The sequence below is a fragment of the Cucurbita pepo genome, chromosome 20, assembly GCF_057944985.1.
Source record: "Cucurbita pepo subsp. pepo isolate OVF chromosome 20, ASM5794498v1, whole genome shotgun sequence".
NCBI classification, from domain to species: domain Eukaryota; kingdom Viridiplantae; phylum Streptophyta; class Magnoliopsida; order Cucurbitales; family Cucurbitaceae; genus Cucurbita; species Cucurbita pepo.
Window position 1 is genome coordinate 608,782 of NC_141817.1, and position 27,531 is coordinate 636,312.

At 37.6% G+C, this 27,531-nt stretch overlaps 4 protein-coding genes across 6 annotated transcripts; 2 read left to right on the forward strand and 2 right to left on the reverse strand.

The window, feature by feature from the left end:
* The first annotated feature begins 230 nt into the window (after positions 1-230).
* LOC111782896 (ATP-dependent Clp protease adapter protein CLPS1, chloroplastic) lies at positions 231-4,431 on the forward strand. 2 transcript variants are annotated; one of them, XM_087120653.1, is made up of 4 exons: positions 231-424; positions 2,528-2,672; positions 2,744-3,023; positions 4,033-4,431. In XM_087120653.1, exons 1-3 carry the CDS (start codon positions 265-267, stop codon positions 3,003-3,005), a joined length of 567 nt encoding a protein of 188 aa, XP_086976779.1. In that variant the 5' UTR covers positions 231-264; the 3' UTR covers positions 3,006-3,023; positions 4,033-4,431. The 2 variants fall into 2 exon arrangements, with proteins under 2 accessions (XP_086976779.1, XP_023519501.2); XM_023663733.2 differs by lacking the exon at positions 4,033-4,431 and having other exon boundaries at positions 232-424; positions 2,744-3,217.
* Positions 4,432-5,162: 731 nt separating this feature from the next.
* On the forward strand, positions 5,163-7,060 carry LOC111782894 (protein ASPARTIC PROTEASE IN GUARD CELL 1). Its single transcript, XM_023663732.2, has one exon. The coding sequence runs from the start codon at positions 5,295-5,297 to the stop codon at positions 6,774-6,776; it is 1,482 nt and encodes a 493-aa protein (XP_023519500.2). The 5' UTR covers positions 5,163-5,294; the 3' UTR covers positions 6,777-7,060.
* A 927-nt stretch (positions 7,061-7,987) lies between these two features.
* On the reverse strand, positions 7,988-11,472 carry LOC111782514 (uncharacterized). Its single transcript, XM_087120685.1, has 4 exons — positions 11,140-11,472; positions 10,831-10,880; positions 10,005-10,156; positions 7,988-8,736 (listed from the first exon to the last, which is right to left on the reverse strand). The coding sequence occupies exons 1-3, from the start codon at positions 11,455-11,457 to the stop codon at positions 10,063-10,065; spliced, it is 462 nt and encodes a 153-aa protein (XP_086976811.1). The 5' UTR covers positions 11,458-11,472; the 3' UTR covers positions 7,988-8,736; positions 10,005-10,062.
* An 821-nt stretch (positions 11,473-12,293) lies between these two features.
* Positions 12,294-27,106, reverse strand: SCD1 (stomatal cytokinesis defective / SCD1 protein (SCD1)). 2 transcript variants are annotated; one of them, XM_023663626.2, is made up of 32 exons: positions 26,713-27,106; positions 26,448-26,541; positions 26,091-26,292; positions 25,624-25,765; positions 25,388-25,488; positions 24,915-24,978; positions 24,569-24,682; positions 21,629-21,849; positions 20,704-20,758; positions 20,499-20,582; positions 20,075-20,270; positions 19,821-19,950; positions 19,659-19,722; positions 19,529-19,573; positions 19,338-19,413; positions 19,153-19,226; positions 18,728-18,778; positions 17,737-17,894; positions 17,334-17,381; positions 16,468-16,525; positions 16,240-16,323; positions 15,714-15,960; positions 15,416-15,615; positions 15,239-15,303; positions 14,970-15,093; positions 14,700-14,881; positions 14,468-14,539; positions 13,930-14,090; positions 13,799-13,840; positions 13,435-13,643; positions 12,874-12,984; positions 12,294-12,668 (listed from the first exon to the last, which is right to left on the reverse strand). In XM_023663626.2, the coding sequence occupies exons 1-31, from the start codon at positions 26,884-26,886 to the stop codon at positions 12,889-12,891; spliced, it is 3,633 nt and encodes a 1,210-aa protein (XP_023519394.1). In that variant the 5' UTR covers positions 26,887-27,106; the 3' UTR covers positions 12,294-12,668; positions 12,874-12,888. The 2 variants fall into 2 exon arrangements, with proteins under 2 accessions (XP_023519394.1, XP_023519393.1); XM_023663625.2 differs by having other exon boundaries at positions 12,294-12,765.
* Positions 27,107-27,531: the final 425 nt, after the last annotated feature.

Genomic DNA, 27,531 nt, shown 5'->3' on the forward strand with positions numbered 1-27,531 from the left:
AAAATAAAATTATCATGAAATCTCTAAATTAATTAATTTGTGACATTCTAAAATTTGAATTAATTTTGAGTTTATTTCCACTTTAAAGGTACAAATTGATATTATTATAAAATTAAAATCCATCGTTCAGGTTAAACGGGAAGAAGTTTGGACGATTGGCGAAACGACGTCGTAAAGGATATATGGCTGAGACGAGGGATAATTTCCCTCCAGGAAAAATCGCGAGACAATCGTACAGCGAAGAGAGAATCCACGCGTCGGCAAATGAGCCACGCAGTCGACTCTCGTTTGCAATTTTCTGTGAACCTGCTGCACCAAATCACTCTTCATCCCTCAACAGTTCTTCGAGCAGGGGCAATGGAAGCTGCAATTTGCGGTCGAGTACCTGTTTCACCCTACCATTTCTTCAAACCGACCAGGCCAGGTATTCAGATTTCTACGAATTTGTTCCTCTTAATTTTCTTCGCTATTCAATTTGTCCGTAGTTCTTTTCGGCTGTGGGTTCTTTGTCCTTAATCCTAAATTTGAGGAAAGATTTTTGAGGAATTTCGGTTTGCTGTTGAACATTTGCATAATTCCTGATTTATGGAGACAGAAGCTTTTGGCTGCTTAATGGGAAGAATAAAAATTATTAACCGGGAAAATCTGACCATCTGCATGTAGAATGATAATTTTCCTGTTTGTATGAATTTTACTGTTGCATTATGGAGGAAAGCAACAAATGAAACCAAATTAAAGTTCAGAGGTAGATCTGAATCTTTTTGTTTGTGTGTGTGAACGGTGCAGAAGTATAAAAAGTTCATAGCTAAAAATCTGTATTTTCTTCTGGAGTTGGATTTGGAGTGGGCAAAACCTAAGTAGAATTAGTGAGGTGGGTTACCAGCATAATGTAATGAGTCGAAGTTCCCCTGTTATTAGGAGAAAAAAAAGGCTAAACCCTAGCATCTAGTAAATATTTCATGCTAACATTTCAACATTTCTGTCATGGTGAATTAATATCTCAAAATGTAGGGAGCAACAAACTAGCAAGAATGCTCAATGACCTAGTGGAATATTTAGAATTTGATGATCAAAATGAACAGGAAAGGCTATAGTTTAGCTACCATAACAACAGAGTAACCGTCTACATTGCTTTCTTTTATTTTTATCCACATACTTGCAGAGAGTCCTGAGACAATTTATAAGTTCCAGAATTTACTAGAACCTATTAGAATTGCTGCTTAGCAAATGGTTTCCATTAGAAGCAGAGTGTCACAACCTTACTTTGAAGAGAGTAGGTTGTGACCCTCATGTTGCGACAAGCAAAATAGCGACCCTCAAGTGGTGCCCATCCGGCCATGCGAGGGCCTAGATGAGTGCCATAATGCGACCGAGGAAGATGGTGCATCATTTAACACACCACATATAGAGTGGGCATTTAAAAGAAGATGAGGCATAAACAAGATAAGGGCCATTGTTGAAGGGCCGGGTAGGGCCTCGTGCCTTAACCTCGAAAGCTGAGGTTCTGAATGGAATTTGAGCATGCGGTTCTGGAGTCAAGTCTGTCCATATGAAATATGAATGCTCATTAAATTTGATGTCAATCCTACACCGGACGGACGCTCCACCGTTTGACCGTTCGCCAAAATGATGTCTAATTCGATGGGGATTGGCAATGCCTCAAAATGTACCTTCGGGGTAGGCATAGTATCAACTCTCTACCACCCATAAGCTCTATGGCCTAAGCGAGCTACCCTGTGGCATATGCGTGCGTCACAGTGAGGGCGAGCGTTCTGAGACGAGTGTCTCGGACAACTTTCTTTGAAATGGGTCTTTTAAGGACAGTGCCGGGTGAATCAACCAAATTGGTTTCTCTATAAAAAAAAAAGTTCATGATACGAAATAAACGCTAGGATCTTTAGATACTCTTTATACCCTCTAAAAAAACCTTTAAATTTTTTGTTTGAGATAAATATTAATGACGTTTATATTATTGGATAATCTTGGATGACAAACGGATGGTGCGTCAGTTTGGTCCTTTGCTAGGTCTCACGTTTCTTGTGGGTTTCGATTACAAAATTTTATTATTATTATTATTTTTTATAGTAAAGATTAGCTTGGTATTATCTTGTTTGATTGGAGGCCTTTCCTTTAGTTTGCCTTCGTCTTTTGTGGGCTCTCTTTTTTGTATGCCCGTGTATTCTTTTTCTTTTTCAATGTAAGTTTGGTGATTCATTAAAAAAAAAATTGATGGTGACTGTTAAACTTTACATGGTCCATAAACTGAGATTAGTCTAGTTTAGAGCCTGGGCTGAATTTAGTTAAGAACTTCTTGCTTATAACACATGGCCAAAAAGTGAACACTTAGGAATATATCTGTTAATAGATGAGCTCACATGAATCAGGCAGCTTTAAGTCGCAATTTTCCTAAGCATTGTACATTTTTCTACCTGCAAAGGTGTGGTGGCTGTTCATTTTATTTTATGTTGGAACTTACCTGACATCTTCATACAATATTACTCATTTATATTTTCCATGTTTGTCATAGGGGATAAATACTATTTTCATAAACCATGTAGAAACCGGAGCATCTTAATGTTATCGGTTGCTGCGCTTGGAAGAGGTGGGGGGTTGTTGGACAAGCCAACAATAGAGAAGACAACACCTGGCCGTGAATCCGAGTTTGATGTTAGGTACAAAACAGTTTTCATTTGAATGTATGCATTGGAGAAGGCTTAGCTTCGAACATAATTTTCATCTTCAGGAAATCAAGGAAAATTGCTCCGCCTTATCAAGTGTTGCTACATAACGACAATTACAACAAGCGGGAATACGTCGTGCAAGTTCTGATGAAGGTGATCCCTGGAATGACCGTTGACAATGCAGTCAACATAATGCAGGAGGCACATCACAATGGTATGTCAGTGGTAATTGTCTGCGCTCAAGTGGACGCAGAAGATCACTGCATGCAGCTACGAGGCAATGGTCTTCAAAGTTCAATCGAGCCTGCAAGTGATGGTTGTTGAATAGGAAACATAGACCATGTAATGTACTCTTTTCACCCCTTAGTCATCAGCCATATTAAAATTGCATGCCCTCAACTGCTACAATTTGCAAGCTGCACCTATGTACATATATAACTTCAATTTATGAATACCATGTTCACAATAGTTATGTTATGAGTTGTACACACAAACACATCTTCCTTTTCAGTTGATTTGTTTTTACTTGACTTCCATGTTTGTTGTGCATTCTGATCTTTCTTGTATCATTCTAGTAATAACCCAATCTCATCGTTAGCAGATATTGTCTTCTTTGAGTTTTTCCTTTCGAGCCTCCCTTTAAGGTATTTAGAATGTGTCTGCTAGGGAGAGGTTTTCACACCCTTAATCAGAATGTTTTGTTCCCCTTCACAAGGACGTATTTTGAGTAAATATGTGCAATATTCTTCCCTTGGTCCCATCCCCATGCGTACATTGAGAAGAATTCTAAAATTGCTGTTCTCTCTGTTGCTTGCTTGGTATAAAACCCATCTGTACAAGAAATATTCTTTTTATAGATTGAGACGTCTAGAACTGAAACTCTATATTCATCACACAGTTGCCAGTTCCTGTCTTCCCAGTTATGGGAGAGAGCTCTGAACTGCTGGATTTTCCAGTTTCCAGTTCCAGTCCTTCTAGAGGGTAAAGAGGGTCAGTAATCACCTCTTTATGAAGAATTTATATATCCATCAATTTCCTATTCACTACTTTTGAAAGGTTAAAGAAGTCATAGGATTCTATTAACTAATCTAAGTCCACTACTAGCCTATATTGTCCTCTTTGAGCTTTTTCTTTTGGGTTTCTCCCCGAAGTTTTTAAAATGCGTCTGTTAGGGAGAGGTTTCCTCTCACGCCGCAAGGGAGAACAAAGGGTTAAAGGGTTTGCTTCACTTCACCATTTTTCTCGACCATAGCAGTGCTTTCCATATTAGCTTCTTCATCTTGGAGCCATGAGAAAACTAGCTGCTATATTTCGAAGTCTTTTGAATACACCTGTGAATGTAATATTGCAGGACTGAAAAAGAGGAAAGTGGGGTGCACCAACTCTTGCATGAGAGACTCAACTTGGACTGCTCTTGAATTACTCTTGAATTACTGCAGCAGCTGCAGGTAGGTCCAATATCCTACCTATACTGCTATTATTTCTTTCCTTATTTATTATAACATGACAAATTTACTTCGAAAAATGTTTAGGATAATCATGGATTTTTATATAATAGGAGTAGTAGGTGAAGTAAGTAAGGTACCAAAAACATTACCATTCTATTTATCATTCCTTTTAAAACTTAGCTTTCTTAAGTATGGTAGGTGAATATTATTAACTATCATCAACTGTATACAATCTTAAACTTATTACTTTGTATCAAGTTATTTATGAAGAGAAATTTACACTCTGAGGGTGAAATAGGAAAGTTGTTCCTTCCAACAACTTTTTTGTGCCCGTAAACTATGTTAGAGAATTTCGTAAATCAAAATATCGTTTATCTTTTATAAATCTCTCCAAAAGATAAACAAAACCTCTATAAATTTCAATATAAAATTATATATGTAACAAGATCTATGACTTAGTTTAGAAGTAAAAAAGCCAAAACGACACTATCTGTTAGCGGTGGACTTGAGTTGTTACAAGTGGTATCAGAATTAGAAATTAAGCGTTGTGCCAGCGAGGACGCTGGGCCCTAAAGGGTTGGATTGTGAGATCGCACATCAATGAGAGAGAGGAACGAGTGCCAGCGAGGATGCTAGGCTCCAGAGGTGGTGGATTGTGAGATCCCACCTCGGTTGGAGAGGAGAACGAAGCATTCTTTATAAGGGTATGAAAATCTCTCCATAGCAGATAGGTAATCTTGAGTGGTTACAAAGGGTACCGGAGCTTTTAACTATTTTTTGATTCATTGATATTAATATTTTATCAGTATATTCGTAGAATTGACCGATATCGATATCGACATTGATATTTTAATTCTTATCTAGGTGCTATGATTGGAACGTCCATAATTTGTATGTAAATTCGGACATTTTTTACAATTAAATCTGTTTGAATTGCAAATTATATAAATATATATAATTTGTAAATTAAAGATAAAAGCTTGAATATTTTTTAATTTTTTAATTTTTGGAAAAAAAAAAGGAAAACAGATAATGCCAACTTGGGAGCAGTGCATAGCCTCCAACCCCAAACCAAACTCGACCATGTTCCCAATTAAAAACCTTACTCCCTTTTTAAACCCGACGCTCCAACTCTTACCTCTCACTGCAATTTTTGTTCCCAACAATGGCGACTGCAAATCTGCTACCTCTGTTCTCCTTCGCCATCTTCTTTTTCTCTCTCTTGCCCTTCACTCTGTGTCGCACTTCGCCGGAGCTTTCTCACTCTTCCTCCTCCGCTTTTCTCGATGTTTCGGCTTCACTGAAACAAGCCAACCAGGTCCTCAAATTCGACCCCAAGGCTTTGCTATCCTTCCAGCAGCAGGATGAGGTTGTTCCGGGGAACTCTTCTTCCTCCTTTTCTCTGCAACTGCACTCTCGCGACGCTCTTCAAAATGCCGGACATAAGGACTACAAGAGCCTGGTCCTTTCCCGGCTGGACCGGGACTCTTCTAGAGTTAAATCGCTCAACGATAGGCTTGAATTTTCCCTCAGTGACTTGAAGAGGTCGGATCTTCAGCCGTTGCAAACGGAGATTCTGCCAGAGGATCTGAGCACTCCGATTGTCTCTGGCACCAGTCAAGGAAGCGGCGAGTATTTCTCCCGCATCGGCGTCGGACGACCGGCTAAGCCGTTCTATATGGTTCTTGACACCGGCAGCGATATCAATTGGCTTCAATGTCAGCCTTGTACGGACTGTTACCAGCAAACCGACCCGATTTTTGACCCGAGAACTTCGTCTTCTTTTGCTTCACTTCCCTGCGAATCTCCGCAGTGTCAAGCTCTAGAAACGTCTGGCTGTCGTGCTGCGAAGTGTCTTTACCAGGTCGCGTACGGCGATGGCTCCTTCACTGTCGGTGAGTTCGTTACTGAATCTCTGTCGTTTGGCAACTCCGGGACGATTAACAATGTCGCTCTTGGCTGCGGCCACGACAACGAAGGATTATTCGTCGGATCCGCCGGATTGCTCGGACTCGGCGGCGGATCACTATCCCTCACTTCTCAGATGAAAGCGTCGTCGTTCTCATACTGTCTTGTGGACCGCGACTCTAGTTCGTCTTCAGCTCTCGAGTTCAATTCCGCTGCACCGAGTGACTCAGTGAATGCTCCATTACTCAAAAGCGGAAGAGTCGATACATTCTACTACGTCGGACTCGTCGGATTGAGCGTCGGCGGCCAGTTACTGTCAATTCCTCCTTCTCTGTTTCAAATGGACGATGCCGGCTACGGCGGTATCATCGTCGATTCAGGAACCGCCATAACTCGACTGCAGACTCAAGCCTACAACACCCTTCGCGACGCCTTCGTGAGTCGCACACCATACCTAAGAAGGACAAACGGCTTCGCATTATTCGACACATGTTACGATCTGTCATCGCAGTCAAGAGTCACCATTCCAACGCTATCATTTCAATTCGCCGGCGGGAAGTCGCTGCAGCTGCCGCCAAAGAACTACCTCATCCCAGTGGACTCCGTCGGAACTTTCTGTTTGGCGTTCGCCCCAACGACGTCGTCTTTGTCCATCATAGGGAACGTCCAGCAGCAAGGGACACGTGTCCACTTCGATTTGGCAAATTCACTCGTAGGGTTTTCACCCAACAAATGTTAGAAAGGGTAAAAAATAAAAAGGAAAACATATAAATTAGGGCTTTTGTGTGGGAATTAACGAAATTAGGGTTGTGGTGAATTATTATGAAATTAGGGTTTTGGAGGGGAAATTAATTGGGGAATTGAAGGTGGGGCAGATGAATGTGGATAAGTAAATATGGCCATATGGATATCAATTGGAGAAAGGTTTGCACCCATGTGCTCCTCATAAATCAGTCATAATTGTACTCTCAAGATTTAGTTGAGTGGCATGCATGGTAAATAGACTGCAAATTTATGGTCTAATTTTTATCTTCACATCCTTCATTTTATAAAATACCAACTGTACCTGAATTTTCAATTACTTAAATTTAGTTTATTTATTATCGATAAATCTTAAATTTAATTTTTATTGAAATAGGTTAAATAACAATTGAAATATATTTTCAAAATTTCTTTAAAAAAATGCTAATAATATTAGATTTTTTTTTTTTAAAAAAAAAAATAAGAACAAGAACCGAGGGCTTGGGAGAAGGGAAGAAGTGGGATCCACTTTAGGGGCGAGTTAAAAATGATAGGGTGCAACAAGGACCACGATAATGTTATTGTGGATGAAGTAATGGCCACCGATTTCATATGCATGTGAGGCCATAGCGTGATTGTCGGTGAGGTCCGAGGTTATAAATGTAAAATCATGTACTTTCACTAATAAACAATTTTAATAAATTAAAAAAAAAAAAAAAAAAAAAAAGAAGAATTTCTTGAAACCTTGCAACAAGTTGAGGCTTAAAAGATTCTAATATAAAATAAAAGTTTATAGCAATAATTGAAATAGTGAAGAATTATGAACCATTAATCTTTAAAAAAACAATTAAAAAAAACATACATACTTCAAATTTAGTGTTGGAAAAATTAACTTTTTGGAATAAATTTTGGAGCCCACGTGTTTACATACATAAATAAGTCCTAAAATAAGCATGTGGGTGTCAACTCTTTCTTTTTTTTTTTTTTTTTTTTTTTTAAATTTTAATTTTAATTTATTTTTATTATAAAAGATAGAAGCTATAAAATAATAAATTTATTGGACAAAAGAGAAATTAGATAGTAATGCTATATTAATTAAATTAAATTAGATTGGATTGATTTGATTTAATACGAGGGCACATGGGATTTCTTATTATGAATAGGAATAAATAAATACAAAAAAGAAAAGACAACAATGGGGACGGTGCCTTCATGTGAATGTTTGAATTGAATGGGACATTACTCCCTTTTTTGAACTCCAATCGTCTCCTGTTACGATATGTTTGCCGTCAGTCTTACAACTTTAAAATACATCTATTAGAGAGAGTTTTCACATCATTATAAGGAATGTTGTGTTCTTCTCTCCAACCGATATGAGATCTTGCAATCCACTCGTTTGGAGGTCAGTGTCTTCGCTGGTACACGACCCCTGTCTGGCTCTAATACCATATGTAACAGCCAAAACCCATTACTAGCCGATATTATCTATTTTGACCGGTTACGTGTGTCTTCAACATCAGGGGAGTGGTTTTTACACTCTTACTGTTACCTAGAATGCTTAGTTCCCACTCAACCATAACAATAAATAAGAGGGAGAAGGAAGAAGAGGACAAGCAGACGTAAGAAGGGAGTAAAGCGTTGGAGTTGAGGATGGTTTTGCATTTATGGAGGAAGTTGAGGGCGGCCATGGAAACAGAGCGCTGCACAACAAGTGTCTAACTAAGCCTTATCTGCAGATTTTATGACAATCAGTTCTCCCTCGATTCTTCAACCCCACACCGCTTCCTGATATCACTGCTTACAACGACAACTGGGTGGGTGTTAATCGACGTTTAAAGAAAATATTTTATGGGAGAGGCGAATTGAATCAAAGGAAGACGATGAAGGTTTGTTGTTCAAAGCTACATGAAATCGTCTTGGTATGAGGCAATTCCATGGGGAAGGTGTTCACCAGAAACCTGAAAACACAGGCAGACAAACCGTTAAATTACACACAAAACATGGGCCACCCAACAGAGGAAATGCATAGAGAAGAAGATGACAAGACGCGCAAAGACAGAACCTCCGTAGGTGATTTGCTAAGATGAGATAATTAAAGCAATTAAAGTTAGGTAGAGGTAGCTCCCTTCTATCAATTCCTGTCCTTCTCAACTTTTATCGCTTGGTTTGCTGCATGGTGGGTGAGGCTTTTAGCTTTATTGATCTCTTCAAAGATCACAACTTTATGCCTAAGGGATTTCGATCCGAGAGAGAGAGAGGATTCAGTGTGATTACGATAGATGGGGTTCAATACTTCTTCCACTCAATAATGAAGAGGATGGTTAAGAGATGAGTCCCTTCCACTAATTAAAAGCTTGATCACATTTATAGGTAAGGAATACACTCTTGAGTTATTTTTATGCTCAAAGTGAACAATATCATAACATTGGGAAGAGGCGTAATTCCCAATATGATATAGAGTCACACTCTTAATTTAGCCATCTCAATAGAATCTTCAAATGTTGAACAAAGAAGTTGTGAGCTTCGAAGGTGTAGTAAAAATGACTCAAGTGTCAAACAAATTGTGTACTTTGTTAGAGGGGTTCAAAGAAAAAGAGTCGAGTCTCAATTAAGGGGAGGTTGTCTGAAGACTCCATAAGCCTCTAGAGAGGCTCTATAATGTAGTTTGTTCGAGGGGAGCATTGTTGGGGGCGGAGTCCAACATCGGCTAATCAAGAGGTTAATCATGAGTTCATAAGTTACTTGTAATACATCTCTATTGGTACGAGGCTTTTTAGGAAACCAAAAGCAAAGTCATGAGAGCTTGTGCTCAAAGAACAATATCATACTATTGTCGAGAAGAGTGGTGTTTCCTAACAATCCCATTCAAATTCAGACCCATTCAGAGATTTCAAGGAAGTTGGTAGCCGAAACTGTAGCGAATGCCGCCCATGTATAAAGCAATTTGATGCACACAGTAAACAAAAAGGAACCCTTCAAGGTCCATAAAAGGGTTAAAATATTGAACGTTTTCAACCTATTTGTTCCCGAGGTTTGTGGGAGTTGGACAAAAGTTGCACTTTTGCTGAACTCCTCGACCAAAAGAATCCGTATTGTGTTTGAGTCAGCTTGCAATGTAAAAACTTTAACTGACAAGAGATTCCAACCACTTGGATGGTTAAAACTAAACTCAGTTCGATTATCAAAAAGCTTCATATAGCAGGAAATATGATAGCATTTTACACACCTCATCTCGTTCTTGTTTATTGAAGCATCCATTTTCCCGGGAGGGCGCCATATGATGCCTAGAATGCTTTCACCCATTTATCAGCTGATATCATATAGAACCGGCGTGGGTAATCTCGACTGCCTTTCAAGTGATCAATGACACTCCTCATCCTGCCACGGGTAGCAAATAAGCAATTAAAATTCATCTCTCTCAGCCTGTTGTTCTTCTTAATGTTTATTCTATTTACAAACTTAAATCATACAATCAAAACTCGTAATCCTAGAATCTTTTACTGAGCTTAAATTCTTGGATCAGGCGCACATGGTGTCTTTTAATACATTTACTATTATTCAGTCAAACCAAGTAAATTCTATTTTCTCCTCTGAAAAGCTACAAAAGTTCACAAATATAAAATCTGTGTTCAGATCTGAAGAAAGTACGCTTTTCAGTAAGACAAACTTCTGCAGTCAAATTTCAAGCAAAATTCATATTCAAAGAAAGTATATTGTTCCTTGTGAGACAAAATTCTGCAGAAGCACAGCCTTTCAACCAGAAGTCCATTAAAATGGAATATGCTTCTTTTTTTCAGGATGGACAACACATGCACTGCTGAGATGCCTCACAGATAATAGAAAATAAAAAACAGCATTGTTCAGATACGAAGCTTAGAATAGATTGGGCCAAAATGACCACACAAACTGTTCATCATGAATGCAACTTCTGTTGATATATATAAAAAAAATATAAAGAAAAGGCAGAGGGTATGAAACAGGACCAGACAGATACTACATGAGAACCTACCGCTGTAGCTCCTGGTATTAAGATGAATGCCCACAAGACCTACCTGGAAATCCCTTCAGCTTCAGCTACAGGATCCACTATCTCAAAACCTAGCTGGAAATTTAGCCATAGCAATAGCTACTGCTAGTGTTTCAATTCGTCTTCATAAAGGCCATCCAGATAACACTAATAATCAATCTTAAATCCTAATTTTCTCGAGATAATCGTAAGTTCATGCTCGGGAAACAGCCCTAAGAGGTTTCCCACGCATACTTCATTAATTAAACAGAAAGTAAATCATAATCTTTTCGTTCGGTATAGTTACGAAAAGAGAAATTTCGATTTCATATAGCAGAGATAGGAGCATACGGACATTATGGCGCGTGCGATCATACTTCTTCCCGGGATTCCCGAGGCCCACGATGAGCCATGGCTTTGGCGGCGGCGTGGGCTTCTTGTCATCTACAGCCAGATGATCGGTGATCGGACGCGAGGAAGTAGATATCGACGCAGTAATGGAAGAAGTTGACGTAAAGATATGCGAAGTTCGAGGAGGGAAAGAAGAGTGGGTTTTGAAGCTAAACTGAGTAATAACCAAGACAAAGGCAAAGGATAGATAAAGAGTGTGAGAGACATGTTGGAAAAAGGACTCCGTAGTGTTCCGGATCTTAACTTCGAAATTCGGTATCATTTTGGATAATGCAGCTGAAGTTAAGTTTGAGTGCTCGCTAAATTTGTTGTCGATTGAACACCCAATGGATGCACCACGAAATCATATGACCGTTCGTCAAAATTTTGTCTTCTCCTGTTACACAAAAAAATGCCTCTTAATTTATCGGAGATAGGCATGGCGTCAGCTCTCCACCATTCTTAGGCCATGTGGTCGGAGTGAGCTACTCTGTGACACTCATATGTGTCATAGTGTATGTGAGTTTTGCAAGATGGATGTCTTGAATGTTTTTTATTTGAAGTAGATTTTTTGAGTACATTGTCGAACGACACAGGTGTGTTGACATTGCGTCCCAACCCATGTGTCAGAGGTTGATCTATGCACCCGCTACCCGGTACAATGTCCATAAACGACTTGACATGGGCAGAAAAGTTCATGTCTCGATAGTACCAGAATGGATGAATGTTTAGGATGTTCCGACAATATAGTTGACTCATGGAGTCAGTTCTTGATAAGTGCGCAGGAGCGAGCAGTAAGATCGATGACATCCCAAGACTTGAGATAATATTATGATGCGTGAATCGTGCCGTTGGAAACCAAGATGACGAGACAAGATGCGACGTTTTTGTATGCATACAACTTTTAGCTGCACTCATACGTTCGAAACTTGAAACCGAGGTAAGGCAATATGGGATCATTCTAGATGACTTCTCTGTAATAAGCTTGGCTTTGGCCCGCATAGTCAGAATACATGTTCCAAAAATATGTAAAAGTCAGATTTGAGTAGAAATCTCTATTTGAAGTTTTTTTAGAACATTAATGAATATATATAGACTTAATGGATGAGAGATCCAACATTAATCTAAACAAACATACTAACTCGACATCAATTGCTACAAAAACTCGATTGAAACTCACTTACACCGTCAAACTCACCTCTCTCTTATATACTAGTGCAATATTCCGATATATATTGTGCTATATCCTGATGTGTAAGAGTGAAAACAACAAAAATTCAAACAGACAAAGTAAATCTAAAGCCCAATGCGATCCAAAACTTGAATAAGCTAATAAAATCGACCAGTTAGCCGTTGATTACACATTTCCACATCTGGTTGTCCCAAAAAACGCAGAGAATCAGTGAATGTTGGGGTATGGCATTGGCATCTTCATTCCATGAGGGTAGCTTCGCAGTCTTGTAATGAGTCCTCACTTCTCTGTACATTTCACCGCTGAAATATTACATCAACCAAGTCCAATTTTTAGCTGGAGCTAGCCAACTATTTGAATCACATTTCCGCATGAATTGATGAAGCAAATGAAAAGAAGCTGCGGACCAAACAAATGGCATAACCAGAGTAAGGTTTTTGGAAACTTTTTGAAAGAACGCAAAAGAAGGAAATACAAAAGACATGATAGTATAACATTTGAACTCACAATGATAATGTTGCCTCAGATGTTGATAGTTGCTTCCCAGAGCCTCAGAAGGCCATTACGACCACCAGTGCATATTCGTTTCCTTTCGAGGTCCGAAGATGCGCATCGTACCTGGATGAATACAATAGGTGCACTCAAATGGAGAACTTTTTCTTAAAAATTTCAAGATAACAACACTAAGAATCAAAACAAAGATAACTAGAAAAGCAAGATCTCTGTGGACAAGGAAAGATTGTTCTACTCTATAATGGTAAAACATTCTTAACATTTGAATATTGCATGTAGTTCTTTAGCTTTGCCTTCATTGGCCTGAGTAAAGGAAGTCACAAGGCAACAACTAATTTCCTTGTCTTCTACATTTATGTAAAGGGAAGGCACAAACCCGTTTCCCAGGATAGAATAGAACCAAAACATTATATATATCTATATACCTATATATATATATATATATATATATATATATATATATATATATATATATATATATAAAGGAACAGAGGCTGTCAAAAGAGTCCAAACCGACTAAGAAATCGGAAAAAAAAAAAAAGGAGAACTTTATACCATGGCTGCAGTCTTTTGTGGGGTTCTGTACAGTTGCCACCCAGCCATTTTTGCACCCGTGTTAGAGAAGCCACCGAGTCTCTCTTGTGGCCGATGAAATAGGGACATAGAGTTATCTGCCGCTCCAATTCCTAACCAATGTTCCCCAGCACTGATGGACAGTATGGCAGCACTATGAATGGTGACATTCTTCACACATCTAATACCTCCTGCATATACAACCAGAAAAGTTTGCATAACAGAAAATGAAAAAGCCCCAATGCAACGAACAAAAGCCCATAATTGACACTTGATGATGTAGAGGAAAGATAAAGTAAAAAGACTTCATCATCAATAACTTCAAAATTGTACATAGATAATTTACCATCCTCGTTTTCCCAAAAACGAAGAAGTCCATCAGATGAACCTGAAAGGAAAGCATGTACCCATTATTTCAATTTGAAACTTCCATGTTCTTTAACTGCATTAGTACCCTGATAAAGGTAAGTTACATACCAGTTATTATTCCTTTATCCAGTGTAGAATACTCTACGGCCAATATTGGGCCAGCATGGCATGCTAGAACAGCATCACATGCTCCTCGAGAAACAGACCACAGTCTAGCGGTCCAATCATCACTACCAGTAACAATAGTGTCTCCTACCATTCTTATTGAGCTGCATGGATGCCATATATGTATTAAACTGAACGATATATTAAAATACACAAAGAGGCAATACTAGGAAAGCCAAGAAAAACAAAAATTGTGATCTCTACACTAGTGTAGCTGAAGACGCTTGTCCTCTCTGTCTGGAATGTTCACCTTGCTTTTAAGCTTAGGTTTAGAGATTTTATTTATCCTTGAACTATTTTTATTTCCTAGCCTGCAAGTTAGTATTTGGGCAGACCTTATATTATTACAATGCATTTAGTTGGTGGGCTGGTAATTTAACCGGTTACCCACATTTTGAGCCTACAAATATTGGCTCCCTAAGGTTGTATTGATATCTTTTTCCAAATAATAAAAGCAACTACTGTGGGTTACACCACTTACCGTATCCATTTCGTATGACCTAAGAGCTTGTGCATTTGCCGGCCAGCACGGATGTCCCAGATATTTGCTATTCTGAAATGCGAATATCCAGTATATAGATAACAATTTAGTGACAGTATACTCACAAAAGACGTAATAGAACATATCTCATTTCAGACAATTAACGGCGTATCTCAGCCACCTTCTAAATCAACATAACCAAAGCAAATATAATTTCAGTGAATTAACATACGTATCTCTACCACCAGCAGCCAATATCCCCGTAGAGTCATCATATTCCATGCATATAACTGCACTAGAGCAACGACCAACAGTTGCTACACAAGTATCAGTTCTGACATCCCACATCTTCACGGTTCCATCATGCGCAGCGGTAAGGACACGTTCACCTGATAGCATACGCACACAACTGACCTGCAAAGATCAACATATGACACATTTAGGGATTGCAGACTCCATTTAGTTAATAATACTGGTTTTCATAATTTTATTCCAAAAAAACCTGTGCATCGTGGCCTTTCAGCTCTTCTAGAAGCTGGGTTGTTTGCTTATCCCATACAATAACTGAGTGATCATCAGACCCAGAAACTACTTTTCCTCGATCAGAATTAATCGCACGAACAGGTCTGTATGCTCACAAAAAAAGGGTTCAGAGAGGGCTTTATTTAAGTAAAACTAAAAAAACTATGCACGTAGTAGTGAACTTATACCGAAAGAGACTAAATCAAACTGATCGCTCAGAATGAGAATTTAAGGAGTTAGACAAAATACCCTGTGTGACCCTTTAAAGTTGCTCGCAGTTCAGAACCACGAAGACTTGGATCCCATATCTTGACCTAGGCAATTTTGTTCAATATGATTCAACACTTCAAAATCCATATTTCACACAAAATCTTTAGTCCACATGGTTCTCCAAAAGATGAGAAAAATGAGATATCAAAATTTTACCAAGCAGTCTGTGCTTCCACTAATGAAGAAACCTGCATCCTCACGGTCTCCCACCAAGTCCCACACCTCCCTTTTTGAAACACAATGAAGTGCTGTCACAGCTCCACTATGACCCCTAAGAACGCGAATATTGCTTTGAACTTTTTTCTGCCCAGCTGAGGGTAAATCTTGTCTTTGAGAAGTACCACTCTCGGTCGGGACTGAATGCAAAAGAGTAAACAAACAACAAAAACTCTTTGATTGTACTGCTAATATTAATCCACAAAACCTTGATAAAAACTACATATGAGGCACCCACCATCAGCAGTCCAACGGCCACTACGACCCAAGTTAATCCTTGCAGATGTGTCCCTGCTGAACATGCTCTGAACCCAGCTTCTTCCAACAACAGAAGCCTCAGCAGGCTGCTGATTCTGATCAGATCCATCTTTGGGATGCGGAGATGGCGTTGCATGGGCAGATGTGGATTGAGACTTAACAGCAGAGAGTCCCCAATAACTAATGCGCAGCTGCTGGATATGGGATAAGAAACCTCGAAGCTTTATCTGAAAATCATTAAAGTAGGATTGTAGATGAGAGAACTCATATGGTAATGCAACTGCAAGACCTATTCTGAGTTTAACACTTTCCAAACTGCAGCCTGCATGGGACATTATACACGCGATTTACAGGATCCAGAATGAAATCTGGGAACAAATGATAACAAACAACCAACCATCTTTGGAACTTTTCTTAATTGCAGATGAAGCAAGCATTGGTGGATGTGAACAGTTCTGTAATGCATACGCAGATAATGATGAATCCGATAAAATCATTTGACTTACAAGTTGTTTGTATCCTATGCTGTTTTTCTCCGCAATTGTCTCAATCATGTACCAAGCATCGATGTCAGGAAGCCCAAGTCCAGCCTTTCAAGTAGGCAATAAACAGAATTAAGTTTCTTTTTATGGGGGGTGGGGCGTGAGGAAGGGACTTGATTACAAAAACGAGTGATAAGATAAGACAACTAAAGTAGCATTTTTGTGTGTGTATTTCAGGGGGGTGAGAAGTACCATATGCGATGCCATAACAATTAGCTGTGCAGAAACCAGAGATGTATAATTGGCGGATCTGCATTCAAAATAAAATAGAACAAAAACAAGTTAAATCTACATGAAAGCATTAGAAGAGAACGTCAGGGAGATGATAGGGAGATACAGCTTACCAATACCCATAGAGGCTCTAATAGACTGATGACTTGAGATTATGTGGAAATTCTATGGTTATTAGTAATTTTACTAAGTCCACCCTAAGGGAAACCCAAAAGGTCCATCTTTCAAATTCTTAGCTTCTCAAGAATTAGCAGTGAAGTTCATGGACGAGATTATCGAAGAAATCAAGAATTGTTTAAGACCTTGTTCTTATGCTATTAGAAATGGGATTTTATCTTGAGGACTCTATCCATTTATGATAATGTGTCTGGACCGTGCAATGAGACTTTGTGAAATCAGTGAAGTTCTGGTGAAGAGCAAAAAACTCAAATGTACAGCCTGGGTCTAAACTGCATCATCAAAGGTAGGGAAAATTGAAAGATCATCTGAAGGAATGAGTTTAAAAGGAGAAGCTGGAAAAACAGAATAAATATCGATACCAAAGTCCTCTGGAAGTTGGCATGTAAACATAGAAAACTTTGATGTGGCAAGTAGCAACCATATAAAGTCATCCTAAAAGATAAAAACCCATTTCAAGTATTTGAGAATCTACAAGGAGTGAAACCATTAATTAAGCCTGAGGTTAAAAAATACACATAGTCAAAAGCATTTTATAGAGCAGCCACAGAAAAAAAAAAAAGAAAAAAAAAAGAAAAAAAAAAAGAGAGAATAGATAATAAAGTAGTAATTAATTCAGCACTTTCTTGCATAAACCATGTAATTCTTACTTATTTGAAGACTGTTCCATCAAATAATCAAAATAGCCTTCCCAAAACCTGCATAAAATAAAATATCAAAATTGAACCCAAAAAAGTACAAATAACAAACATAATATTTCATGGTAGGATGGACCAATTCGTGAATAAACTGGTGTGATACTGAAAAATAAAAGGGAAATAACAGATCTACAATGTCACGAATTGGAGCTTCAAAATAAAAATCTAGATGATTCCAACATTAATCCAACCTAATTTAGCATTTTTCATCAAAGATATGGAATATGATTATCGTTGTTGATAAATAAGAAGGGAAAAAAAACCATTCAGAAAATTAGATGAGAAATGTTACAAAACTAGAAAGCTAACATAAGTAGAAGAATGAATACCGACAGAACTGGGAAGTAAATCTCACCTTAACTCCTCCCATATAGATAAAGAAATAAGATGGCGTTGGATGTAATCAGGAACATTATTAGGGTCTTTCTTGTATATTTCACCAGACACTTCAAGGGCATCCCTAATTGTCAATATATCATTTCGTGAAGTTGCACGACTGATTGCTGTTTTTAGCTGATCAGAAAAACAAATTTTAATTTAAACATTAAAAGTGAGGTACTGGAAAAGAAAAATCTTCAAAACTTTTATTTAGCTGTACAGCGCAAAAAGCAAATACAAACTTTGTGTGCTTTCTTACAATTGTTTACAACTGCAAGTAACTATGTTCAGGAAAGTTGGAATAGTATTTGTATTCTAATATTTATATATACCCATACATAGTTATACACACATGTGTGTGTCTATATATATATACATACCCATACATAGTTATACACGTGTGTGTGTGTATATATATATATACCCATATATACACATACATCTACGTAAGTATATATGTAAGGCATGCTCTTCTCTCTTTTTTTTTTTTTTTTTTTGGGGGGGGGGGGGGGGGGGGAGTGTTCTCCAATTAGATATATATTAAATTAGCTTTTCTATAATTAGTCGCTGTTCAGTCCATCTTTTTGTAACCTCCATTTGTTAGACAAATTTCCCCCTCTGTTTTCTTTTGTACCTTTTCATGACGCTAAATCAAAAGTTGCTACCACCTTCTCAATAAAAAAATAATATAATAAAACCCCAAACAAATTTCTAAATCAACGAATCATTTTGCTAGCAAAAGAAAACAAATTTAACTCATCCCAAACAACTTGAATACTTTCTTTTATTTAAGCACAATAAAAAAAAGGCAGGCAATATAAACAAACTAAATTGCTGAAATCAATTTCGCTCATTTTTAATAATAAAGAATAAATTATCGTATGATAAAAAAAAAATGTCATAAACTGAAGTTCGTCACTATAAACATGTCAAGTTGCATCCAATTAATTCAGATCATGATTGCATACCAATTCTTTCACAGCAATAAACTGTTCATCGGTTAACTGACAAAGCCATCCCTGAGAACACAAAACCAGTCAAATGTTAACCCAATGCCATCTTGAGATAATGAACCTGTCAACGTCTTCATACCAACCGAACTACAATCCTAGGAATATAAAGACCACAACATTTCTTTATGATCTTAACTTCCTTGACCTCTCTCTTAGGTTTTGGATTGGAATTGTCATATTCTCACTGTTTTACTTTATTCATTTCTTAAATTTATTTATTTTCTGACACTATGCACTAACAAACCTAATGTGAATCGAAGACCTGAATTTGTGGGAAAGAGAAATGGGAAAGGTAATGATAAGGATACTGAGAGTAGGTATCACAAAATTGGAGTTTGAGCATTAATAACCAACTGTTATCAATCCCACGAGCCACTTACAGTATTTATGTGCTCTCTAATACACTCAACAAACCCACTACCACCAATTCCCTCTGCATCAGACTCGATCAAAGCTGCAAAAAAATAATCATAGATTTTTTTCTTAATTAAAAAACTAAATGTATTTAAAACAAACAGAGACAATATCTTCTCTATAAACCAGCAATAAGCCTTAAAAAATTTACCGAGAATAGTGCCATATTCAAAAGAAGAAAGAGGATCATCAGTTGCACCCAGTTTCAGAAGACGTAGCCAGAGACCCTAATCAACAAAAAAATGTTAGTCAATACATAAACACCTGAAGCCAATACCATCTATGACTTGAACATAAGCAGACTTAGAAGAAATTATTGCAATAATAAGTAAAATAATGAACCTGTAGTTTGACTTTTATGTCCAAAACCATGCGCTCTCTTTCGGCCTGTGAGTTGACTACATAGTAAATTCCAGGACCAGCCTCAAATTAAATTTAGAAGTTCAAGAGTGACATAATGTAAAGAACTTACAGCCCTCTCCATTGGACTGAGGCTTGGTGCTTTTGGATCCCTGCCCATCAGCATAGAAGGTGAACTGATTGCAGAAAGAAAGATCAAAGGTTAACGGACAAGTTTGACAACCAATTTATAGCCCTGCAGGGTAGTGACAAGATTTTGAATGTAAATTCATACTTAGGGTTGTGCTTTCCAGAATATTCAAAAGCTCCACGCACTGCTGCTAGTATTTGTTGTCTCTTTTCTTCCTGCTCCTCAGTTCTGACGTTTGAAGGAAATCTATCATAAGTGTACTTCGCACCAGAACCTGCGAAGGAAATGGGGAAGAAAAATCAACATCTTAGCACCCATCAAAGGTTTTAAGAATACTTTTATGCCCGTTTATTAATTATGTGGCTCACCATTTGATTAGAATATGATATAGTCTTTACCTGATGATCCCATATCAGGGTCAGAAATTGTTATGATGTCAGGTTCAGCCAATGAGGACGGAAGAATTGAAAGAGGATTTTGACCCCTCCCAATTGCATCTTGTAACTTGTCAAGAATGTTGTTATTACTTTCATCAGAACCTATGCATCTCTCTAGATAGTCTAAGAACCCTTGGGACTCCAGGAACTGAGTTATCTGAAAACGCCGCAGAAGTATTAGGGGCGTAATTTATGAACCCAAATATTGGGAGGGGGGGGGTGGGGGGTGCAAAGAGAACTTTCTCAGGAAAATATTGTTGCATTTGAATTGGCAAAAAGATAATATCACGTAAACTATCTATTTGAAGATAAATCAGTTTGATTAATAATTCAAAAGATAAGTACACAGAAGATGACATGCAAAGGATCAATTAGATGGCGTTACCATAGGATCTTCTGGTTGATTAGTTGATCGTGAACGCTTCTTCAAGAAAGCTTGTGTATTGAAGGCATCTGTCTCACTGTTTTCCTGATCAACAATTTTTATTGAAGAAAAATTGTAAGAAATTACGAAGCCAAACCCCCTTATCTGTAAATATTAGTGTGTGAGAGAGAGAGGCGGAGAGGGAGAGAGAGAGAGAATTACATACTATAAAATTGCGATAGCCACTTAAGAGTGATGCAAAGAATTTCAAAAATATCAACCTGCATGAAGGATGGGGAAAATACCATCATACTCAAGTTTTGTTTATGAAGTCAAGTCTACACAGACCATGTTAAATTTAAATAAAAGTTTACTGCAGGTGCCTAAGCCCTAAAAACATTTTAGATATCATAGAGATCCAAGACTGACACCATCATTCAGGCATATAATAGTCATATACATTGCATATTGGCTACTTTAAAAGCACATATGCCAACAATTATAATTAGTTTCTGAAATGTCTCTTTTATGCATAATCTCCGGGTCCATATATTAGAACATTCATACATATGATGATAGCCAAATCGATGAAGGCAGGTGATAACAATTGACAACGATGCAGAATGAATTTAAGTGATGAGAAAGCTTAAGCAGTAAACAATTTATTGTTTCAGACTCCAATATTGCATAATGAAGAAAAGTAGCATAGAAATCATAACTTCTACTTGGTGAAACTACCTTTTACCACTGAGAAAAGAACTTAAAATTGGAAGAGAAACTATCTGGATATACATGTCCCAAGTTAAAACAGAAAAAAAATTGTAAAAAATGTTGAGATGGTGCAAAGAGTATTAAAACATATGCCATACTTGTTAGACAGTCTTGAGAATGAGTTCTAGATTAAAGAAAATAGTAAAAGTAAAACCAATGGATCCTGGGTCTCCAATAAGAGTATCTGAGGTTCTTCACAACAATCACAAAAGCCAAAAACCTAAGGATATAAACCACAATCAAGTTTTTATGGAAAATTATAGAGAATTTGTTTATATGCAAGCAAACTTTTGAAAAAGGGGAAAAAAAAAAAAAAAAAAAAAATCAGTAGGAAAGCTTAAATTACTTCATAATTATAACTCCTGATACCCAATTATTACCTAAGCTGAAGGTCATGGTCTTCTCCCCAAGGCTTGCAGATACCTCTAGGGTACTGCTCACACGAGCTACGCAAATCAGACCTCATTTGATCTATGCTGACAACATTGGGATATAATAATTTCATCAGCTCGCTACGCAAAGATCCGAGCTCTGGTTCTGGAATAGGGGGTATGTCCTCAGTGGTTGTGATACAATTATACTCAAGGTCCACTACAACAACCTAAGGTTCAAAATAAGCCAACGGTAAGCATTTAGCTGATTTAATACACTAGATAACTCCATGATAGGAACATCATGAATTCACAAAAATGATCAATGTTTCAGCTGAAATAAAATATTTGAAGGAAAAAAGACAACGTATATAAAAACAATAAAAGCACAGTATTCCAGGAAGCTCCAACCCACAAATCTAGCAGGTAATGTCTTGTTATTGAATCCCTTTTGTGATTAATTATAATCGGAGTGGATTCTTGGAAGCTCTAGAAAAAAGAAAAAAAAATACATGGGCATCAAAAAAATAAAACTGACAAAATGGACCAACCATTCAGAAAGGGGATCTAATAAGGCCTAACGAATAATTACAAAAAGAGTTTGATACTGACGCCTAAAGAGAAACATGGAATCTCATGAAGGACCAAACATCAAAAGACTACCTGTCAACCCCTCTGAAAGTTATATTGTTTCTTTCTCCCAAAGATTCCACAGATCCCCTCTGAACACATCCCCTCTTGCCATAAAGATCTCACATTCTTCTAAAACGGTAGATGGAAGAGGAATTCCTCAATCATATTGCTAAAGACTCTGTGGCAAGCAAGTTGAAGGCCAAACACACCAAAGAGGTAATTCCAGACGAACCAAGCATAATCACCATTCCAAAGTACATGATCTAGGTCTTCCTTTGTCTTCCAACAAAGAATGCAACAAAATGGACCAACCAACGAGTGCATTATCTTCAAGAGCCTATCAAGAGTATTGATTCTTTCGTGAATAACCTACCAGACAAACAACTTCACCTTTTTTAGAATTTTCACCCTTCAAATAACAAAAAAAGTAGACTCCCTAGAGGGATAGGAGTTTAACAAGCAACAAAGAAAAGAGCTACAAGAAAAGCCCTCAGAAGGGTTGGGGCTCCAGAAATGAATATCCTTTCTCCTCAGTCGAAGCACAAACTCCTCAATTAAAGAAAGAAGAGTGAGACCTCCACCATTTCTCTATCGAACAACAGATGACAAAACTCGAAAGAAAGAGAGGAAGAGATCCCTGAGTAATTTAGGACATTGGCTACAGGATGGTTTTTCGTGAAGAATAAGTGATAAAGAGTAGGAAACGTACTATAGAGGGGTCGAGCCTTCACCCACTCGTCCTCCCAAAAGTATGCATCATTCCATCTCCACAACCAAATGAACCAGATCAGAGGAAGAAGGGAGATTGTTAGAGATTTCACCAGACATCCATTCAAAGGGATGAGAATCGTACTTGCGTAAGATAATCCCATACCAAAAGGTAGTAGACTCCAGGGGGAATGCCATAACCATTTTGCCAACAACACTTTGTTATGATCCCTTAAATTCCCCAACTCCAACCCTCCCGAGTGCACAGACTTCCCCAAAGCCTACCAACTAACCATCACATCTTTAGCTTCTTCCACAGCTTTTCACAGGAAGTCCCTCCTAAGCTTTTCTAAACCCTTACACACCGCACATGAAGCTCTGAAAAGAGTAAATAAATAATTGGGAATACCAATTAAAGCGGTCGAATGAAGTTATTCTACCTCATTTTGAGGAAAAAAATTCTTCCAAGAAGTCAATCTCTTTCTCACCTTATCCTCCAGGATTTCAGAAGGAGGTATGCCTTGGATTATTCTTGAGAGGAAGACCCAAATACGAGGTAGGAAAAGTGCCAATCTCCCAACCAACCAGTTTCACCCTCCAACTCACCTTACTAGGATCATTATTCAACCCCAGAATTTGATATTTACCTCTTTTGATCTTAAGATCTGACATGACTTCAAAGAAGTCAAGGATTTGATTCAGAATTAATGACTCTTTCTTACTAGAGTAGAAGGAGATGCTCCACTAATCCTTTTGGAAACCATCATGCACAAAACATCCGCCACAAGCAAGAATAAGAAGGGAGATAATGACTCACCCTATCTCTTGCCTCTCGAAGCTATGAGCTTACCCTTGGGTCTTCCATTGATGAGAAAAGAGTATTTAACTGTTCCAACACAACTCCATATCCAAGATCACTTGTAACCGAAGCCCTTCTTTTGAAGAATTTTGTCAAAGAAGTTCCAACCCACATGGCCACAAGCCTTCTGAAAATCAATCTTAAAAATAACCCCCTCCTGTTTCTGCCCTCTTAATCTTCGATAGATTCATTGGCTATGAGAACCTAATCAAGGATTTTCATCCCCACAATGAAATCCCCCTGAGCCTCTGAAATCAAGCCACTGTTCATCCTATTGGTTAATACCTTTGCTAAAATCTTGTAAAATCAATAAAAAGTTTTATGTTTCTATAAAAGTTCAACATTATCATGAACGCAGAGATAGTTTGCACATGACATTTCCAAGAAAGAAGTCAAAACACGTTAAAGTTGCCTCTTCTATCAAAACAGCAAGCTGCACAAAGAATTGACTGTAATATTATTTTTTAAGAAACAGTTAAAAAGATACTGTTAATGATGTAGCAACAAACATATCATAACTGGCCTCCTTTAAGAGTATAAGAAATATAAGAAAGGTTTATGTGCCTTAGCATTATATCTTAATATATTACATATATATTTGGGAACCAAGAGGCCACATACCAAATATGTTGCTGACCACAAATGTCAGACAGGGCGGTATATTTTAATATAGCCATGATAAACATTGCTTCTCATGCAATTTAATCATGTTAAAAAATAAACATAATAATATAAAAGAAATTACTTACACCATCCATTGCCAGATAGGATGTATCAACGCCGGAATGAAGACCCATCATATACGGTGTGGGAGCATCAATATAGTCTACTCCACTGAAAAAGAGTAACGGAATGTAGACATGCTTCAGGACAACATAGAAAGCTTGGGTTAGAGTCTATAAGAAAGAAGCAGAAAAATATGCACAAAACCCGACTCACTACTATCACGCCAAAAATTACAAATTATGGCTTTCAACTATCACATTTTTTTAAAAAAATGAATAGGAATTACAAATATTTTCAATCAAAAAATCAAGAGAAGAATTCTTTAATATTTAATAACTCAAAAAATGATTTTAAAGTAAAGTAACTGACCTGCCATCTAAATGGATATATTAAATGACAAATGGCTTCTGATACAAGAGTTAAAAGTGAATACCTGCACAAAGAAGAAAAAGAAAACATACGCTATCACATACTAAAAAATGACAATTATCAAACTTGGAGCTTACAGATGGTACGAGAGTATGTAGGACAAATTCCAATTTGTTCCACAAGAAACTGACCAGTACTAGGAGAGAAGGGCTTTATAGTATAGGGACTAGGGAAAAAAAGCCAACCAAACAAAAAACATTTGTTCTTTAAGATTACAAGAAACCCTGAATTCTTAAGTACTTGGTAAATCATGCATTGAATCTCTTACATTCAAAACAATCAAATGAGAATTCCTGTAAACATAAATTAAAAAGAAATTGAAAAAAAATCCAATTTATTCATCAAACAAATGAATAAGATAAATAAGTTATGACAAATATCACTTCAAGAAGTCTATAGTAACAAAGAGATACTTGTTTGATCGAAGAAGAATCCTCCTCTCCAGCAAGACGGCAGTGAAAAGTTTGATTAAATTTTCCAAATCCAAGCACTGCATAAGCGGCTGAAACGAAATCTGCAGTCCTCGTGAAGAGAAATGATCGTTAGATGAGAAGATAAATCATTTCACTTTCTGAAGAACACTGTCTGCGAGGCACATCAGCGCTTAGCCTGTTTTCAAAAAGTATTACAAAAGGAAAGAAAAAATTACATCGGCATGGGGAAGCCCATCCTTTGGTGGAGCCTGAACGGAAAGAAGACAATTCTCAATGCCAAACAAAATCCGTTCCTTCCCAGGAGTCGGCAGAGGTACATTGGAGATCATGAATGCTATGATGTCCCACAGAGGCTTGCTGAAATGTTGGGTAGGTGAGAATAATAGTAGCCAAGGGAAACAATTCCACTGAAATTCAAGTTCTTAAGCCGATTGATTTTAGTAATCATGACTTTATTGGTTAATGTCAGTTAAATAAATTTTTATGATACCCTTGGAAGGTTGGGTTGATTTCTCATCGCCCTTCTTCTATATTTCATTTCTCTTCCTTCTGGATGCAAATTTGCTAAATAAATGCACTCATGTCTATAAAATCAGCTTTATAGCTCATGATGTGGTACCAGAATCTGATGCCACATACATAAGTATGATGAAATGGAGAGAGTATCTAGTTATGTACTGACCTACTCCCACTGCTGGAGAAGCACAAAGCAAATAATTCCTCCAGCGCATCTTTAAGGACATGGAAGCTGGGTGAACGAGAAACAATACAGATACATTTATCAGCATAAGAATTTGGTGGAAGGCGGTAGGCTTCGGCAATATCCTCACTAACAGGGTCTCTAAAAGCAATGCAACTGACATAAATTTTTGACCCATCGCCCTCTGCATTACAAGTTCAACAATTGCAGTGAGTATACACAGATGCGGTACTTAATAATTACATTCCATTTAAATATAACATACATCCACAAAGCCAAGCCCAATCATCTTCGAATTACAAATGCTGAAAGAAATCCAAAGTTAAGCAGCAACCATACCAGTCAAAACAATCGGATAACTCCGCGGAAAAGTAGAGGCGTCACTGGAATCAAAACCCGATGAAAAAAACTCAACCCCAGCTGGTAGAACACACTGCAAAATGCGATCCAGATGCAGTCTCCGGTTAATCAAGCGATAGAAAAATCCAACACCTCTAAACTAGAGAAAAAAAAAAAAAAAAAAAAAAAAAAAAAAAAAAAAAAAAAAAAAAAAAGAAGGAAAAATATGCTTGAAAGTGAATAAAGTTTCTGTATTGGAACTCACCGTCGCGAGCTGAGGTGGTGGAGGAGGATAAAGAGAATGATTGGAAGGAGGATACTGGTCAAGAAGAGACGCTAGATACAAGTGACTGAATCCATGAAATCCCTTGTTCCCATCTAGAGTCCGAATCTCCGGCCCGATCCCACAAACCACAAAATACTCAAAGATCCGAGCCATTCAACACCGATGGCCGATTGTAGTCTCTCCGTGATTGACCCTAGAGAGAGAATTGACGACCTCCAGCTGCTCTTCAAGGTCGGTTCCAACTTAAAATGCGAAATTGATGGAAGAACAGATCGGAAGAATCATAAGGAGTAGCAATGAGGAGGAAGAATTACTCTGTACTCCGTCCTGGAATGGCGCGCGATTAGATTCCCCGAACCGGAAAGATCAATGCAATGCATATATGTGGACGGTTGCCGGTTACCCCCTTTCAGATTAAAATTATTATTATTATTTTCTCTATTTTCCTTTGGAAATTGAAAATTGTTTTTTTTTTGTTTTTTTTTTTTTTTTTCTCATTGCCTACATTTAATTATATTAAACACGCGGGATTTGGATCTAAAATTTACCGTTTTTGGTAGTTTTTTTCGTTATAAATGTTCTTTAAATTACGAAATCATTTTAGTTCAATTACCAAATAATTTTTTAAATGATGTAAATAAAAAACAATCTGAATTTTCAACAAAATCATCGGTAGTTATGAAAACGTCAAAAATTGTATTTTGAAGTTATTATTTTAATTTTAACACAAAAAATGATTTTAATAAATCATTAAAGAATCCACAAAAAAGTGGATAAAGAAATTTGGTTTTCACTGGT